Below are 14,127 nucleotides of genomic sequence, written 5' to 3' on the forward strand. Positions count from 1 at the left end.
GAAGAGGCAACGTCGTTTCCAATTTGGTTCTCGACTGCTTCTTTACAGCCAGAACCACAGGAATCAGATGAGCGAGGAGGATTGACGGAAGAGTCATCGATGCCGAGGACCCCATGGGATGTGTCAAATCACGACCGCCAGTTCCTCGTATCTAAACTTGAAGATTTTGCACATGTCCCTTCCGAAAGGTTTTACATCTCCTTCGAGGCATGGTCTATCTCGATATCTTGCTGGGTATATCAATGGACTCAACGAACACCTCCCGTTTGTGCATATACCGACCTTTTCTGTTTCACGCTCTCCCCCGGAGTTGACCCTTGCTCTCGCAGCAGCAGGCTCACATTATCGATTTGAGAACGCACGCGGGATTGAACTTTTCCACGCCGCAAAAGCCATCTTACTTGAACGGATCCGGCGCTGTGATGCTAAACGATCACCACCGCAGTGGAATTTAGCTCAAACGACGAGTTCTGCTATTCACACGTCCCGCGGATCTTCCTCTATCTCTAACCCGAGCAACAGCCCCTTTCAGCCGCCTTTCATTCCAATATCGGACAACGTGATCCATCCAGCAGAAGATTCCGAAGCACAAATGGAAATTATACGCACATTTCTATTGCTTACTGTCTTCGCATCGTGGGAACGTCATCCGGACTTGTTAAGAGAGATCCTTGCGCTGCAAAGCACGCTTGCTCGACTGGTTCGTGACCATGGACTGGCAGAACCAGGACCTCCTTTTGATATAGCGTCATGGGAGGACTGGGCTCGTCAAGAAGCAGATCGGCGGACGAAACTTATCGTTTACTGCTTTTTCAATCTCCACTCAATAATGTATAATATCCCGCCATTGATACTGAACTCTGAATTGAAGCTCAATATGCCATCGCCGGCCGACGAATGGAAAGCTGCCACCGCTTCTCAATGGCGCCGTTTACATCGTTCCCGAGCTGGCTCGGAGGTGCTATTTCAGGAGGCGTTTGCAAAGCTCTTTGTCAAAACACCCCATTTGAGCTACTGCAGTCAAATATCGCCTTTGGGGAATTATGTCTTGATTCACGCGATTATCCAACAAATATTTTTCGCTAGGCAATTGTGCCTATCAGCGCCCCTTATGGCGGGCACCAGCCTACGACCTGAAGATCTTAGCATCCTAGAGGCATCACTGGGTGCTTGGAAGGCTGGTTGGAGACGAACACCAGAGTCGAGCATAGACCCTCAAAATCCTGCTGGCCCGATTGCTTTTACCTCGACTGCCCTTCTCGGCTTAGCATATATCAGGCTCCATGTTAATCTTGGACCCTGCCGCCACCTTGTCACTCAGGATCCATTGCAAATTGCCCAAGCTCTGAAAGAATCCCCGCCAGTTAGCCGCCACCCTCGACTCATCATGGCTCTCCTACACTCTGCGCATGCATTATCCATTCCAGTCCGGCTGGGGATCGATTTTGTCGCTAAGACTCACTCATTCTTTTGGAGCATCCAACACTCTATCTGCAGCCTTGAGTGTGCCTTTCTGCTCAGTCGATGGCTTCTTTCTATCCCTACAACCCAAGCCGAGCAGCCGCTCTCCGATCACGAGAGAAAGTTGGTGCTGTGGGTTAGAAGCATGATGGAGGAGACAGATATGCCCGTGGAAATGGCGTCGACGTCTGAGTTGGAGTTTTTGAACGATCCGACACAGGTGAAGCAATTAAGTCTTACCGTTGTGCGGGTTTGGTCGAGGACATTCAAGGGTAATACGAGCTGGCCGATTGTTGACCTGATCGGGTCGAGTTTAGAAATTTATGCGGATCTGTTGGAAATGTGAGGTGTTTCAGGCGCTTTCCGTCTCGCGATTCTATCCGCGAAAGGCATATATATATTATACCCTTTCACGTTATCATGTGGATCGTTTTCTCTAGTAATTATGATATCCCCGTGCGAGTGGTGTGGCGTTCAATCCATCGGCTAAAAACTACAATAGTGAATGAGTAATATAATGAACGGGCCATGTTTCCTCATGGTCACTTTAAAATTATATTATAGTATAATAAGAATAATCGATGTACCGGGAAGAAATAATGTTTTATGCGCAACTCATGGCTACTTTCGGTTTTTCTCCTTCCGTCTCACCACACTCATAGGGATGAATTTTAATGCTGACATAGACTTCGTAAGTTCAGCAACATCATTCTGGGACGAATGAATATCAGCAGATCCTAAGCCTGTTCCAGAAGCTGTACTGTGCGGTCCTACAAGTTGGCTATTGGGCGCTTGGGCAGCAAGATTGTTGCAATCCGTGGCCTCAATTGATTTAGGCCCCTGGTGGGTGTTTTTAGATGGGGACACCAATGGTAGCCACTGCGGACTTGGTTTGAGAAGCGATCTGTGTTTGTCAATTCCGTCATTTACGACATCAAAATTATACGTCTAGACAGCAATAGTCAGATTCATGCTTCGCAAATTAAAGGCAAAAGGGAACGATATTCACCCTAGGAAACAGATGTTTATCCATCAAGTGTCTTTTCCGCGTGTGCGGTGAAGAACATACCCGCCCGCATCCTTCGACAAAGCAGCCATACTGTATAACAAATAAGTTAGCAAAGATTTATGGCACGAGTACGAGAGTAAAAGGGTCAAGCATCATCACCGTTTTGTCTCCCCGCTCTCGCCTCAGTTCAAACAGTGGATCGTGATTTTCTTCAATATGACGGGTGACGAAGAGTTCGGAAGGGAAGTTCTTCCCGCACTGCGAGCATCGATTGGCATGCCACTGCTTGTAGTGGACCTCGTAGTCTTCATATGTCGAGAAAGAGAAGACTCCTCGATGTGGCGGAAACAAGCAGCGTATCAACTCCGGAGGCGACTGGGATGTGTCTAGATGTGCCTGTTTATTTGAAAGCGTGGCGCTGGAAAAAAGAGATTCTGAATAGACTGAAAAGTCAGGACTGTGCTCCAAGGACGCGTCAAGGACGTCTTCCTCTCGTGAGCGTTTGATCATACTGCTGCACTCCTGGCAGGTGCACAAAAGAAAGTTGCAGAGAATAAAGCAAACGACTGTCTTGAGTGAGTATACGGGCTTGAATAAATAATTGTTCTATCGGCCAATTGAGACTTCAGACCTCGAGTTTGATAGCACATGCTTGAAAGTTGCATCGACGGCAACAGCAGCTTGAATGGATGTTTGTTGACGTTGAAGCAATTTGGCGCTAAGGTGGCGATAAGATAAGGCTAACCAGTGAACTTAAACGTGGATTAATAAGCAGGCGGGATGAGGGACGAAATATTCGTCACGGAGGCACAAGAGGACTTCAATCTTTCACTTCTCACTCTTTACAGAGCAGAAAACGACAATAGGGAATATCAAGAGGGCCTAGTTTGTTCATCATGGTGCTCCCGAAATCGAAGAATGCCGTCGGGCTAGGAAACAGTTTTATGAACGACCGGTTTGGCAAGGGCAAAGCTTCCGATCGGAAAAAAGTCTCTCACAACGCTGCTGCCATTCGACGGACAGGCCCTGGAGGTGAAACATATATCACAAATCCATCAGAAGAGGCATCATGGGTTAAGATGCGAAGTATCACGGAGCAGGCGGCGTTGGAAGAATTTCTTAGCACAGCGGAGCTTGCGGGGACAGACTTCACCGCAGAGAAGTTGAACAACGTCAAGATTATACACTCCGACCAGAAGAATCCTTACCTCCTTTCTGCTGCCGATGAAAGGTCAGCTGTGAATAAACACCAGAAAAACAAAAACCGATTAACTGTGCCGCGACGGCCGAAATGGAATTCCAAAACTACCCGGCAGCAACTGGATGTAATGGAGAGGGAAAGCTTTCTTGAGTGGAGGAGAGGGCTTGCCGAATTGCAGGAAAACCAAGATCTTCTAATGACGCCGTTTGAACGCAATATCGAAGTGTGGAGACAGTTATGGAGGGTTATCGAGCGGTCAGATCTAGTCGTACAAATCGTCGACGCACGCAACCCGCTCCTTTTCCGGTCTGAGGATCTTGAGAAATATGTGAAGGAAGTGAACCCGAATAAGAGAAATTTATTGTTGGTAAATAAAGCAGATATGATGACACCGCATCAAAGAGAGCTGTGGGCAGACTATTTCGAGTCGCAAGGAATTAGCTACAAATTCTTTTCGGCGGCACTCGCAAAAGAGCAAAATGAAACAAATATGGATGGAGAAACAGACGATACGACTTCCGAATCAGAAGACCCTATTGACAGCCAGGATAAGGCTGATTCGGGCGTTTCTGAAGAGGATTCGGATGATGGAGATTCGGAAACTGAAGAAAGTGGTGGCGTACCGCTGCCCATCGATTCACGCGAATCAAGGATCCGGATCCTCACCGTTGACGAATTGGAGTCATTGTTTCTGGAAGCGTCCCCTACCCCTACCTCTCAGGATAACAATTCCGAAGACTCACCCAAAAGATTGACTACTATTGGCCTTGTCGGATATCCCAATGTTGGGAAATCCAGCACGATCAACTCTCTACTAGGCGCGAAAAAGGTCTCCGTGTCAGCCACTCCAGGAAAAACCAAGCATTTCCAGACTTTACATCTTTCTTCATCTCTGGTCCTTTGCGATTGCCCTGGTCTTGTATTCCCTAACTTTGCCACCACTAAAGCAGAACTTGTTGTCAATGGTGTTTTACCCATTGATCAGCTGAGGGAATATACTGGGCCAGCCGGCCTTGTTGCTCATAGAATTCCGAAGCATTTTCTTGAAGCGATATACGGCATGAAAATTTATACACGGCCGCTCGAAGAAGGGGGTACGGGTGTCCCGACAGCTTCCGAAGTCCTGCGAGGCTATGCGCGCGCAAGAGGTTTTGCAACCACTGGACAGGGTCAACCTGATGAGTCCCGCGCCGCAAGATATATCCTCAAAGATTATGTAAACGGAAAGTTGCTATATTGCCATCCACCCCCGCCAATAGGGGACAATGATCCTATAAACGCGATAGAGTTTAACGAGGGCTTATATGACCTTGCCCGTCTTCCCCCCAGGAGACAAGCAGCATTGCTTAACTTGTCCTCTAGCGCATCTGTGTCGGGGTTCACGGAGAGCAATGATGCCGACACGAACTCTGAGATTACGTCACTATCTTCATCCAAGTCGCCATTCGAAGGTGTTCGATCGCGAAATCTTGATGCTGGATTCTTCACGGCTCGCGGTGATGGATCTGCTGGCCATCTCAAGATGCCTTTTAACCACGTATACACCGAACAAGGGGCGCAACAGAGGAAGAAAGACCTGTCTGGACGGAAGGCCAAAGCGATGATAGCGCTCGAAAATGGTATCGATGTTTCAGAAGTACGATCTTCTGGCAAAAAGCATTTCAAGGGCGGGAAAAAAAAGGCCAAGGTGAAGGTCAACACCAAGGATGCGGATGACTTTTGAGTTAATGATGGACTGTTTGATATGATTTGGATGATATTATTTTACTCTGTGCAATGAATATACATAGATAAGGAGCCGGGGCATAAGGAATAGGCATCGTGGTTCAAAAGCTGGCCAGGCGTAGATTATTTTCCTGAACCCCTTTCTCTCTCCTTGATGCCAAGCTTCTTATCAGCTTATCGATAAGTTAACTAACCTTAATCTCAATCACGTGAATACCGCACGATAACGAAGTCGGCAATTTCTCAAATAAAGATTCACCGCAGCCGCAAAGAATAGCTGGGAAAGCGAGGCATATACTCCGTACCAAAGTGATAACATCAGCTTGCATTGACGAATATCGTCCTTCAATTCCCCACCTCTGGTAAAAATGCCTCCGAAAAGGGGTTGGATGTGGGTTTTTCTCCCCCTCTTCTGCCGGCCGTGAACCTGTATTGATCTGCTATCTTTGCTGTAGTGATAAAAAAACTGCGACAACATATCAGCTGTTTCACAGGTCGCAAAATGATCCGTTGATCCATGACCCGGAAGCGGACGATCGCGTTCTTCACCAAGTTTCTGGCCCATCCCAGAAACCCATTGCTCCGAAAACCACCAGAGTTCTCAAAGACCTAGAAACCGAGTTTGCAAACTCAAGAGCCCGTGAAAATGAAGGAGAAGCAGCGAATTATGGTATCTTCTACGATGACTCCGAGTATGATTATATGCAGCACCTTCGAGAGCTGGGCAAGGGCGGTGGGGAGGCACATTTTGTGGAAGCAAAGGCCAAAAAGGACAAAGGGAAGATGAAGAGGTTAGAAGACGCACTAGCAGAAGGCACGCTGGAAGATGACTTTGATGGTCTTTCATTAAGAGACTCCTCTTCGACATACGGTGGGAATGATGCGTTTTCAACCGCTTCCTCATACGTCCGGAAACCAACCTACCAGGATCAACAGAATATTCCAGATGCGATTGCTGGATTTCAACCGGATATGGACCCCCGGCTAAGGGAAGCCCTAGAAGCGCTTGATGATGAAGCATTTGTTGATCAGGATGGCGACGAGGATATTTTTGGTGCTCTTGTTGATGGTGGATTGGATGCAGAGGTTGATCCGGATGAGTGGAGGGATAAATTTTTTGAGGAAGAATATGACGATGGATGGGATTCGGATTGCACAGAAAAGGCACCTGTTCAACCCATGACATCCTCCACCACAACGAATGACGTTGACTCGAAGCACTTCAATCCTTCTGGCACGGACTCTGAAATTCCCGCGCACGATGCGCCAATTCCAGATGCCGCTCACGATGATGGAGATTGGCTCAAGAATTTCGCAAAATACAAAAAGGATATGAAGTCGAAACCGTCCCCAGTGGAACACTCTGAAAATGCATCTGAGCGCCACACCGCAACCTCAACGATGTTTACAGTAGGTGGAACACCCATTCGGAAAAAGAAGCGCAAGGGCGCGCTCACAAATCCATCCGCATACTCTATGACATCGTCTTCTCTTGCCCGCACCGAAGGACTTCGACTATTAGACGATCGTTTTGAAAGAGTAGAGGCTTTATATGCACTAGATGAGGAAGGAGAGGACTACGAAGGCTCAAGCATGGCGGACGACATGTCTGTTGCGAGTGGATTGTCGAAGTTCTCGCAGACGCCCAGCATGATTTCACAAAGCGCAAACGTTCCAGTGAGAGAAGATTTCAACTCTGTGATGGACGACTTCCTGGGGGGCTGGCAAGATCGCGGAAAGCAGGCTCGAAGAAAAGGTGCAAAAGGGAAGAGAGGGAAGAATGGCAATGAAGTTCTGGGTATGAGGATGCTGGATGAGATTAGACAGGGTCTTGGACCTGCAAAGGTTCCTGAGAAGGTTTAAGCTGATTTTCTCCCGGTATCAGTTGATGCCATTCTAATGATTTAGGAAACGCGATGAAGATTCATGCTTGTGATTGCATAACGGCGAACAGGTGCTTGAAAGTATACCGCTTTGAAAGATCAGGGATTGCATTGGGAGTTCAAAAAAAGTACCATATGATGTTAGCTTACAAAACTAAATCGATCTCTAATCTTACACTCTATAATACTGTCTAGTTGCATATTCCATGCCAAAAATATCATCTCTGAAGATCAATTCTAATAGCTCCTCACATCGCTCCTCCAACAATAGTAACAATCCACATAGCTAGTCTGACATGCCACCCAACCCTCCTCTCTGTCATTCGAAAGTCTTCTCTCGACACCGGTTTCGCATCATTTTGTAGCCAATCTGCTTCTTCCCCAAGTCTACGCTTCAGCTTCTCATTCTCCGTCACCACAACCGCCCCAACTTCCAGATCCAAACCATAGCTGCGTTTCGTATAGTTGCTGCTTCCCACAAATGTTAAGCTTGGGAATTTCTCGTTCGGAAGTGTAATCCAGAGACCCTTTGCGTGGTATGTCCAGCCGTTTGGTTCACCCACTGTGCCGCGCCGCCATTCTTTCAGCTGAATTGAATTCGTTTTTTGGGCTTCTGCGACGCGATCGAGGAATTTTGCTGAGAGATATGTGTATCCTGCCGGCAACATCCCTGAAACTCCCGGAGAGCCGTAAAAGCCATTCGCCCAAGGTGAGGCTGTGAGCACGATACCCTGAGTCTGAGGGGATGCCGAGGAAGAAGTGCTAGCGATCAGGAGAGATGACAGGGTAGGGTGAATGTTAAAATATCCTGCAGTGAAAAGCCATTTGGAATTCTCTAACAATGGGTTAGTTGAGAGAGCTCTTAAAATTCTAGTGACGGCAGGGAATTCTGTCGATTCATCCGGCTTTAAGAGAGGAGTGAACTGCGCCACTGGATATACGTAGGCTTTCTCCTCTGATAGTGACGAGGTCGGGGTGTCGGTAGCGATTGGTATGATCAATTTTGGAAGGATTGTAGAAGCAGAGGAAATAAAATCTTCTGGAGTTTCCAGCGGGGAGGGAGCTATGTTCCTCGCAGGCCACTCCAATGTATAGCCTGACCTTTCCTTCTCACTGGGAACAACTAGGAAGCTCAAGTTGCATATTGCTTCATGTATACGGCCATAGTAATCTGCTAGTTGCTTTGAGGTGAAAACATGGTATCTGTCTAGCCGATTCGTGAAGTAGTCGTTGGAGAGGTTGGCGCTGGTTAGGAACGGACAGTCAGCATATCTTCCTCTCAGGACCCATCAGGAGAGAGATCTCACACCCAGAAAGTATGATCTCGTCGTCAACGCCATATAGTTTCATGTGCTGTAAGCCCCACCCTTCATTGATACGTTTTGGAACAAGTCGTTTCCTTAACCCTACTAGATTAGGGGTGTGGAACATTCTAATCTCAACTCGATGCGGCCCATGCTCTGCAACCAGTGACGCCAGGAGGGATGCGCATGACGCATTAGGCGATTCGCGAGTTCCTCGTAGACAGTCGGTAAGAATGGAGACGGTAAGGTCAGGGTTTTCGCGTAGGCTTTCGCTAATAACATTGATAAGTTCACGTTCGCTTTTCCCGATGTAAAGCGTCGAAAGGTAAATACGACGTTTCGCGTGTTTTATTTTATGCTGTGATGAGTTAGTATTTAGCAGAAACGTCGGGGTTTCAGTGAGACATGATTGAGTATGCGGACCTTGAGGGTTTGGTAGAATGAGTCTGGAGAGTCGAGGATTTTTATATGCGCCGCCTGGATTTCAAACCGTGGAGCAATACGGTCCAGCTCGACAGTCAGAGCACCGAGAGGCGACGAAGAAGAAGCAGCATGGCTCGCAGCAGTGGCGGCCGCACTCGGGTTAGATGTGAATTTGCGCACTCGGATTGAGACCTGGATGCCTCGTCTGCGACAGCATGGGAGGCATCGGCCTCCGATGCGGCTGAACATCGCAGGCTAACACTTGAGAATAAGCACGCAGTCAACTAGCGCTATAGTTATCATGAAAATAAAGGAGAACACAGAATCCAATTGAGGTTCATTTGTCTATCTCGTCTGATATCAGAAGCTCAACGCCGATTTTATTCCTCGTTATCTTATCAGATCGCCGGCAGAACGGCGCTAAACCGCTTCCAGACCTCCACTTTGTTCATCGACGGCGACATCGCGGTTGCAAGCAGGCAGTCAACGGCGCTTTTCACCGCGAAGATGTCGACTCTCCCTCGCACGCTCCGGAATCTCTGGAGGATAGGACTTAAGGTACCCTGCACTCTCCACGGCTCAATGGCGATCCCACTAACCGCTCCCGTTCAATAGGAATATGGTCACCAAATGCAGGTATGAGGTTGAATCCGTTGCAAAACCAGGCCAATTGGTAGGATGCTTATCGATCTATCGTTTTGATTCAATAGTATATTGGTACGTGCCCTCAAGATATCACGGTATATTGGACTAGCGCGGCTAACTGGCATATATCTTGTCTTCTACAGGTGATACCAAAGCTGGCACTCTGATTGCTATAGACCGATACGGAAACAAATACTATGAGAACAACGACGAGTTACCACGTATGTATAATCAAATCAGTACTGCGGGGAACACTTGACGGACTACGCTTACCGATCCAAATCCCGTTAGTCCGCACTCGCTGGGTAGACTACAAGCAGAAAGAGCTCGATGCATCTCAAGTTGAGCCAGGATGGTACGCATCGCTACCCTTCCTCAACAGAGGGGAATTAGACGCTCATATCAATTCGATTTTAGGCACGCATGGCTAGCATACATGGTCGACAAACCGCCAACCCAAGATAAAATCATGCAAACCGGCGTACGGGCATGGGAGACCCCCGAGCACAGACCAAACTTGACTTTATCTCGAGCCGCATTCAAAACTTATTCGACGTAGGTTGTCCTCAAATTGATTTCCATGCCGACCATTCTTTTGCTTATGGCCACTCTTCTGAACTAGGACGAAACCGAAGCTCTCTGCTTGGGACCCCGTTGCAAAGCCGAGATAGGCCTCAATTTGTGCGATGACCGACCTAGAACACATTCAAGACATCATCAAGAGTTGTTGCATTAAATAATTGTATATAGCTGATTTGGTCCCTGCGCAAATAGCTTCCTTGCGACTAGCTATGTACTGTTATAGGCCCCTTCCAAAGAGGGAATTAGCGTGCACAAATAACAATGTACTGCGATAAGGGTATCGAATAAAAAGCAAAGCTGTATGGATAAATAATCTATATGACCGGACACCCCAGAACCAAAAGCTATCGAGTCTCGGTTATAGAACATAACCCCCGGATCCAACATTCCACCAGTGCCGAACCGGTCGTCTGTCCTCCAGGTCGATACACCACCAAAGGACTTCCTTAGCCTTATCAATCTGGTTCCCATGTTCGTAAGCCCGTGATAAAGAAAACCAAGCCTCTGAATTATCCCACGCGGTTCCCAACTTGGTCAATGCAGATAAAAGACCATACGCCCGATCTCGTGCGGCGAGGCGGTCGAGGTACTCTGGTGAGTCCTTGTTTGAAGGTGCAGGTGCATAGGATGCCCCCTCAGCGATATCCTTTCCATGGCACGACAATTCTTCGCGTGGTGAAATCGAGAGATCGGAGATATTAGGAAGACCAGTGGCATCCGGCTTTTGTGTAGGTAGTTTTTGCTCCCAGATATCCAGCAAGAGATCAGCTAATCCGACTGTTGCTTGTATATGGTCCGGAAAGTATATAAGTGCCTCCTCGAACTGCGTCATGGCCTCGAAAGGCTGCCCTTGAGTTTTGGATATGCACCCTCGTTCGGCATAAACATCACCCCATACTTCATCTGAGGACCGGGCCCCTCCCCAACCAGGATCGGCAAACGCTTTCGCAGAAGATTCTTGTTTAGCAACGAGCTCTTCGAAATGCTGCGCCTGCTGCTTAGCTTCATTCCAACATCCTAGTGCGTCTTCGAACAATTTAGCCCGCCTATAAAGTCCAGCCACGAAAAGCCAAATTTTAGTTAAAAGACAAATTGCTTGTTTTTGAATGTGAAGTTTAGGGAACCTCGTCAGAGTTTTCTCCGGCGCATTATAGCGACCAACAGTTGGAAGCCGGACATCTTGTTGTGGAGGCTGCTGGGTGTGACCGACAGGTTGCGGCTCTTTAGTATGTTTCATATTGTGAGCAACTGGAGGTAAACTCTGTTTCCCAGATATCAAACCGTTCCGATCAACCTCTGGCAATTGCATATAGGGAACTGGGGTTGCTGTTTCCTGAGTCCCTATTTGTGCTATATCGGTTTGGGATAGGTGTGTGTGAGGTTGCGGTCTCGAGGGTCTTTCCGAGCTTCTGTGGCGGATAGCCTTGGTAATACTACCCTCCCTCTTGTGCAACTTTTGCGGTTGACGGCCATCTTTGCGACGAAGGGAACCCCTTCTAGTCCCGGCAGTCTGAGGCCTCTCCTTCGGCCCGTTGATGTTTTCGTCGGTGACTTGAATCGCTGGAGGCGGACCATCCACCGAGAGCTCCGAAACTGATGGTATCCTGGGTGTAGCACTGCCATCCATACCAAAGTCATACTCATGGTCCTCCCTATGCGGCTTTTTTCGACCAAACAAACTTCCCCGAAAGCTGCGGACTCCGCCTGAGGTTTTCGGAGGGGAAAGGTGCTCCGTTCCTTGTTTCTCTGGCTCCGGAAAGCCTATGCTTTCGAATAGGCGACGAAAGAGGGCAAGTAGCTCTTCAGCATGGTTAACAGCGGCTTCAGGTCCGTGTAAGACCTCGATCAGGGAAAGCTGCGTCATTCGTAACTCAAGGATGCTTTCTTTCTTGCGAATCTCCATATCCTCAAATGCCGCGTTGTTATGGCTGTGTTCAGTGTCTGTTGACAAGGAAGCCAACTGTAACCTTTTGCCTTGAGTACCTCCAATTGTCACAGTGTCAAGTACTGCCTCACAAACGTGACTTGCTGTCTCAAACTCCTCCCGAGCACTTAGGAGAAGGGCAAGCAAATGCCATAAAGACACAAGATCTCTCTCGCCAGTATACGACAGTAGCCCTGAGCCCTGAATCCCATACCCCATTACGTCTGCCGAGCTTAACGCAAGTCGAACACGATCGATAGCGCTGTCCAAATCCCTAGTCTCTGCAAGGACTAAGCCCAATGCAAAAATAGAAGCTGGATTCATGTCCTGGCCGAGATCCTCTGACAAAGATGCTTCCAAGGACGATATAGCTGAGGCTTGGAAGTCACGTCGAGATTCCGTTACGGCTGTCCATCTAGACCAATTTGCTAATCCAATCCCAACAGCCCGGTATGCAATCGCAAGCGTCCCTGGCGCAAATCGGGTGTTTTTTGGCGAGCTAGTCCCATTCGACTGTGAAGAGGGACACTTGTCGCCGTTCTCTTCAGTTAGCGTTATTTCAAGCAGATCGGTCAACTGCTTTGCTTTTTCGGCCTTTGGATAAGTACCAAAGCAGCACACTAACATGATTCCCTCTGACAAGGTGCGAACGAAAGTGTCATCATCCTCAATCTCTCCCATTGATTTACCTGCTTGTTTGGCTCGGGTTTTAGCAGTTTCAACAAGATCGATGTATGTATCGAGAGCTTTCAAGGCAAGATCAAATTCGGCTACTGCTGAGTGGATTTGGAAAAGCCGCCGTAATATCAACGTAGAATGGAAAGTCTTCGTTGCTGCCCGGTAAAGAATCTGATTTCACGATTAGAGCTTCCTCAGAAATATACAAAACATCAATTCCAAGGATACAACTCACGTCAAGAACATTGCGCGACAACGCATCCCGTCCACCTTCACCGAAATCCGCATCAGACCATCCAGATCCGCACAGAATCTGCCAGTTTCCAATGACCTGCTCTATCCATTGCTCAATTTCTTTGTTCGAAGCATCGGCTTTGGGAAATTTCGCAATTTTGAGTAAGGCATTCTCATATATTGCTTCCACGCGCCGAAACTCAGATGCAAGTTGAGGCCGGATTGGTCCCTCTGATGGGGCAGAGTAGGGTAGTTTCTGCTGCAGTATTTGGGAGAGAAGATTGTGATAAGCCCGCCAAATTGAAAATCTAGAGTCCGGACTGGCGGACGCGCTAGAAGTATCCATCGTAGACGCCGGATCGCTTCGTTTCACTTCAGGGTGCGATGCCCAAGCCCGAAATGACTTCAACGTGAATTCGACGGTGGATTCGCTCACCAGCGAGCCTTCGGCCAGAACGGACTCGCACCCAAACAAGCACGTCTTTGCTAAAAGCCGCTCCGACCAAAACATGTATTCGGGGTTCGATGTAGCATTGGATGGGAGCCAGGAAACCCGCGCGACTATTGGTTTCATTATCTTCACAGCGTCTCCAGATCCGGATAGTAATTCCTCGGCAACACCTTGAAAACCCATATATATCAGGGACCTGTTAGTAGGCAAGAGATAGATTCGTACCTTTCATAAAGCCACCTTTGACGATGCAAACCTCAGTCCATGGCGTCAATACCTCCCCACTGCCGGAGAGTAAATTGACGGTATAATTCAAATCCCTGGGTAAAGAAGAAGTGGCCAACGCCGGCTCTGAGAACTCCCAATGCAACCAGCCTAAGCAGACTTGCGCCTGAAAGACAAGTTGCGTATCGCGGTCCTGCGCTTCCTCAATCACGGACGACAATGAAGGTACTAGGTCGATTATGTGCGACCCATTCTGGGTGGTTGGCGGAGAGCCATGTGCATGCCTCTTGGCTAAAAATCTCGCGATTTCACATTCGGCGTGAGCTACCTTTATCAAACCTATATGAGGAATATCTGGCGTTAAGATGGCGGTCAAACAACG

The 14,127-nt window shown here is 48.1% G+C and overlaps 5 protein-coding genes across 5 annotated transcripts in view; 3 read left to right on the forward strand and 2 right to left on the reverse strand.

Moving 5' to 3' along the window:
* UREG_04355 (uncharacterized protein) overlaps window positions 1-2,860 on the forward strand; it is a gene marked incomplete at both ends in the record, with an annotated part of 3,818 nt that extends 958 nt beyond the window's left edge. Inside the window, 4 exon segments of the mRNA XM_002544792.1 lie at window positions 49-188; window positions 208-1,803; window positions 2,026-2,152; window positions 2,666-2,860. Coding sequence (XP_002544838.1) covers window positions 49-188; window positions 208-1,803; window positions 2,026-2,152; window positions 2,666-2,860 — 2,058 coding nt within the window.
* A 506-nt stretch (window positions 2,861-3,366) lies between these two features.
* Window positions 3,367-5,394, forward strand: UREG_04356 (uncharacterized protein; the record flags this gene model as incomplete). Its single annotated transcript, XM_002544793.1, has 1 exon — window positions 3,367-5,394. The coding sequence occupies one exon, from the start codon at window positions 3,367-3,369 to the stop codon at window positions 5,392-5,394; it is 2,028 nt and encodes a 675-aa protein (XP_002544839.1).
* A 370-nt stretch (window positions 5,395-5,764) lies between these two features.
* Window positions 5,765-7,259, forward strand: UREG_04357 (uncharacterized protein; the record flags this gene model as incomplete). The annotated part of the gene is made up of 2 exons (XM_002544794.1): window positions 5,765-5,787; window positions 5,852-7,259. 2 exons carry the CDS (start codon window positions 5,765-5,767, stop codon window positions 7,257-7,259), a joined length of 1,431 nt encoding a protein of 476 aa, XP_002544840.1.
* A 268-nt stretch (window positions 7,260-7,527) lies between these two features.
* UREG_04358 (uncharacterized protein) lies at window positions 7,528-9,255 on the reverse strand (the record flags this gene model as incomplete). The annotated part of the gene is made up of 3 exons (XM_002544795.1): window positions 7,528-8,524; window positions 8,589-8,941; window positions 9,007-9,255. The coding sequence occupies 3 exons, from the start codon at window positions 9,253-9,255 to the stop codon at window positions 7,528-7,530; spliced, it is 1,599 nt and encodes a 532-aa protein (XP_002544841.1).
* Window positions 9,256-10,591: 1,336 nt separating this feature from the next.
* UREG_04359 (uncharacterized protein) lies at window positions 10,592-13,703 on the reverse strand (the record flags this gene model as incomplete). The annotated part of the gene is made up of 2 exons (XM_002544796.1): window positions 10,592-13,006; window positions 13,071-13,703. The coding sequence occupies 2 exons, from the start codon at window positions 13,701-13,703 to the stop codon at window positions 10,592-10,594; spliced, it is 3,048 nt and encodes a 1,015-aa protein (XP_002544842.1).
* Between the last annotated feature and the right edge of the window lie 424 nt (window positions 13,704-14,127).

Source organism: Uncinocarpus reesii, genomic scaffold, assembly GCF_000003515.1.
Source record: "Uncinocarpus reesii 1704 scaffold_2 genomic scaffold, whole genome shotgun sequence".
NCBI classification, from domain to species: Eukaryota; Fungi; Ascomycota; class Eurotiomycetes; order Onygenales; family Onygenaceae; genus Uncinocarpus; species Uncinocarpus reesii.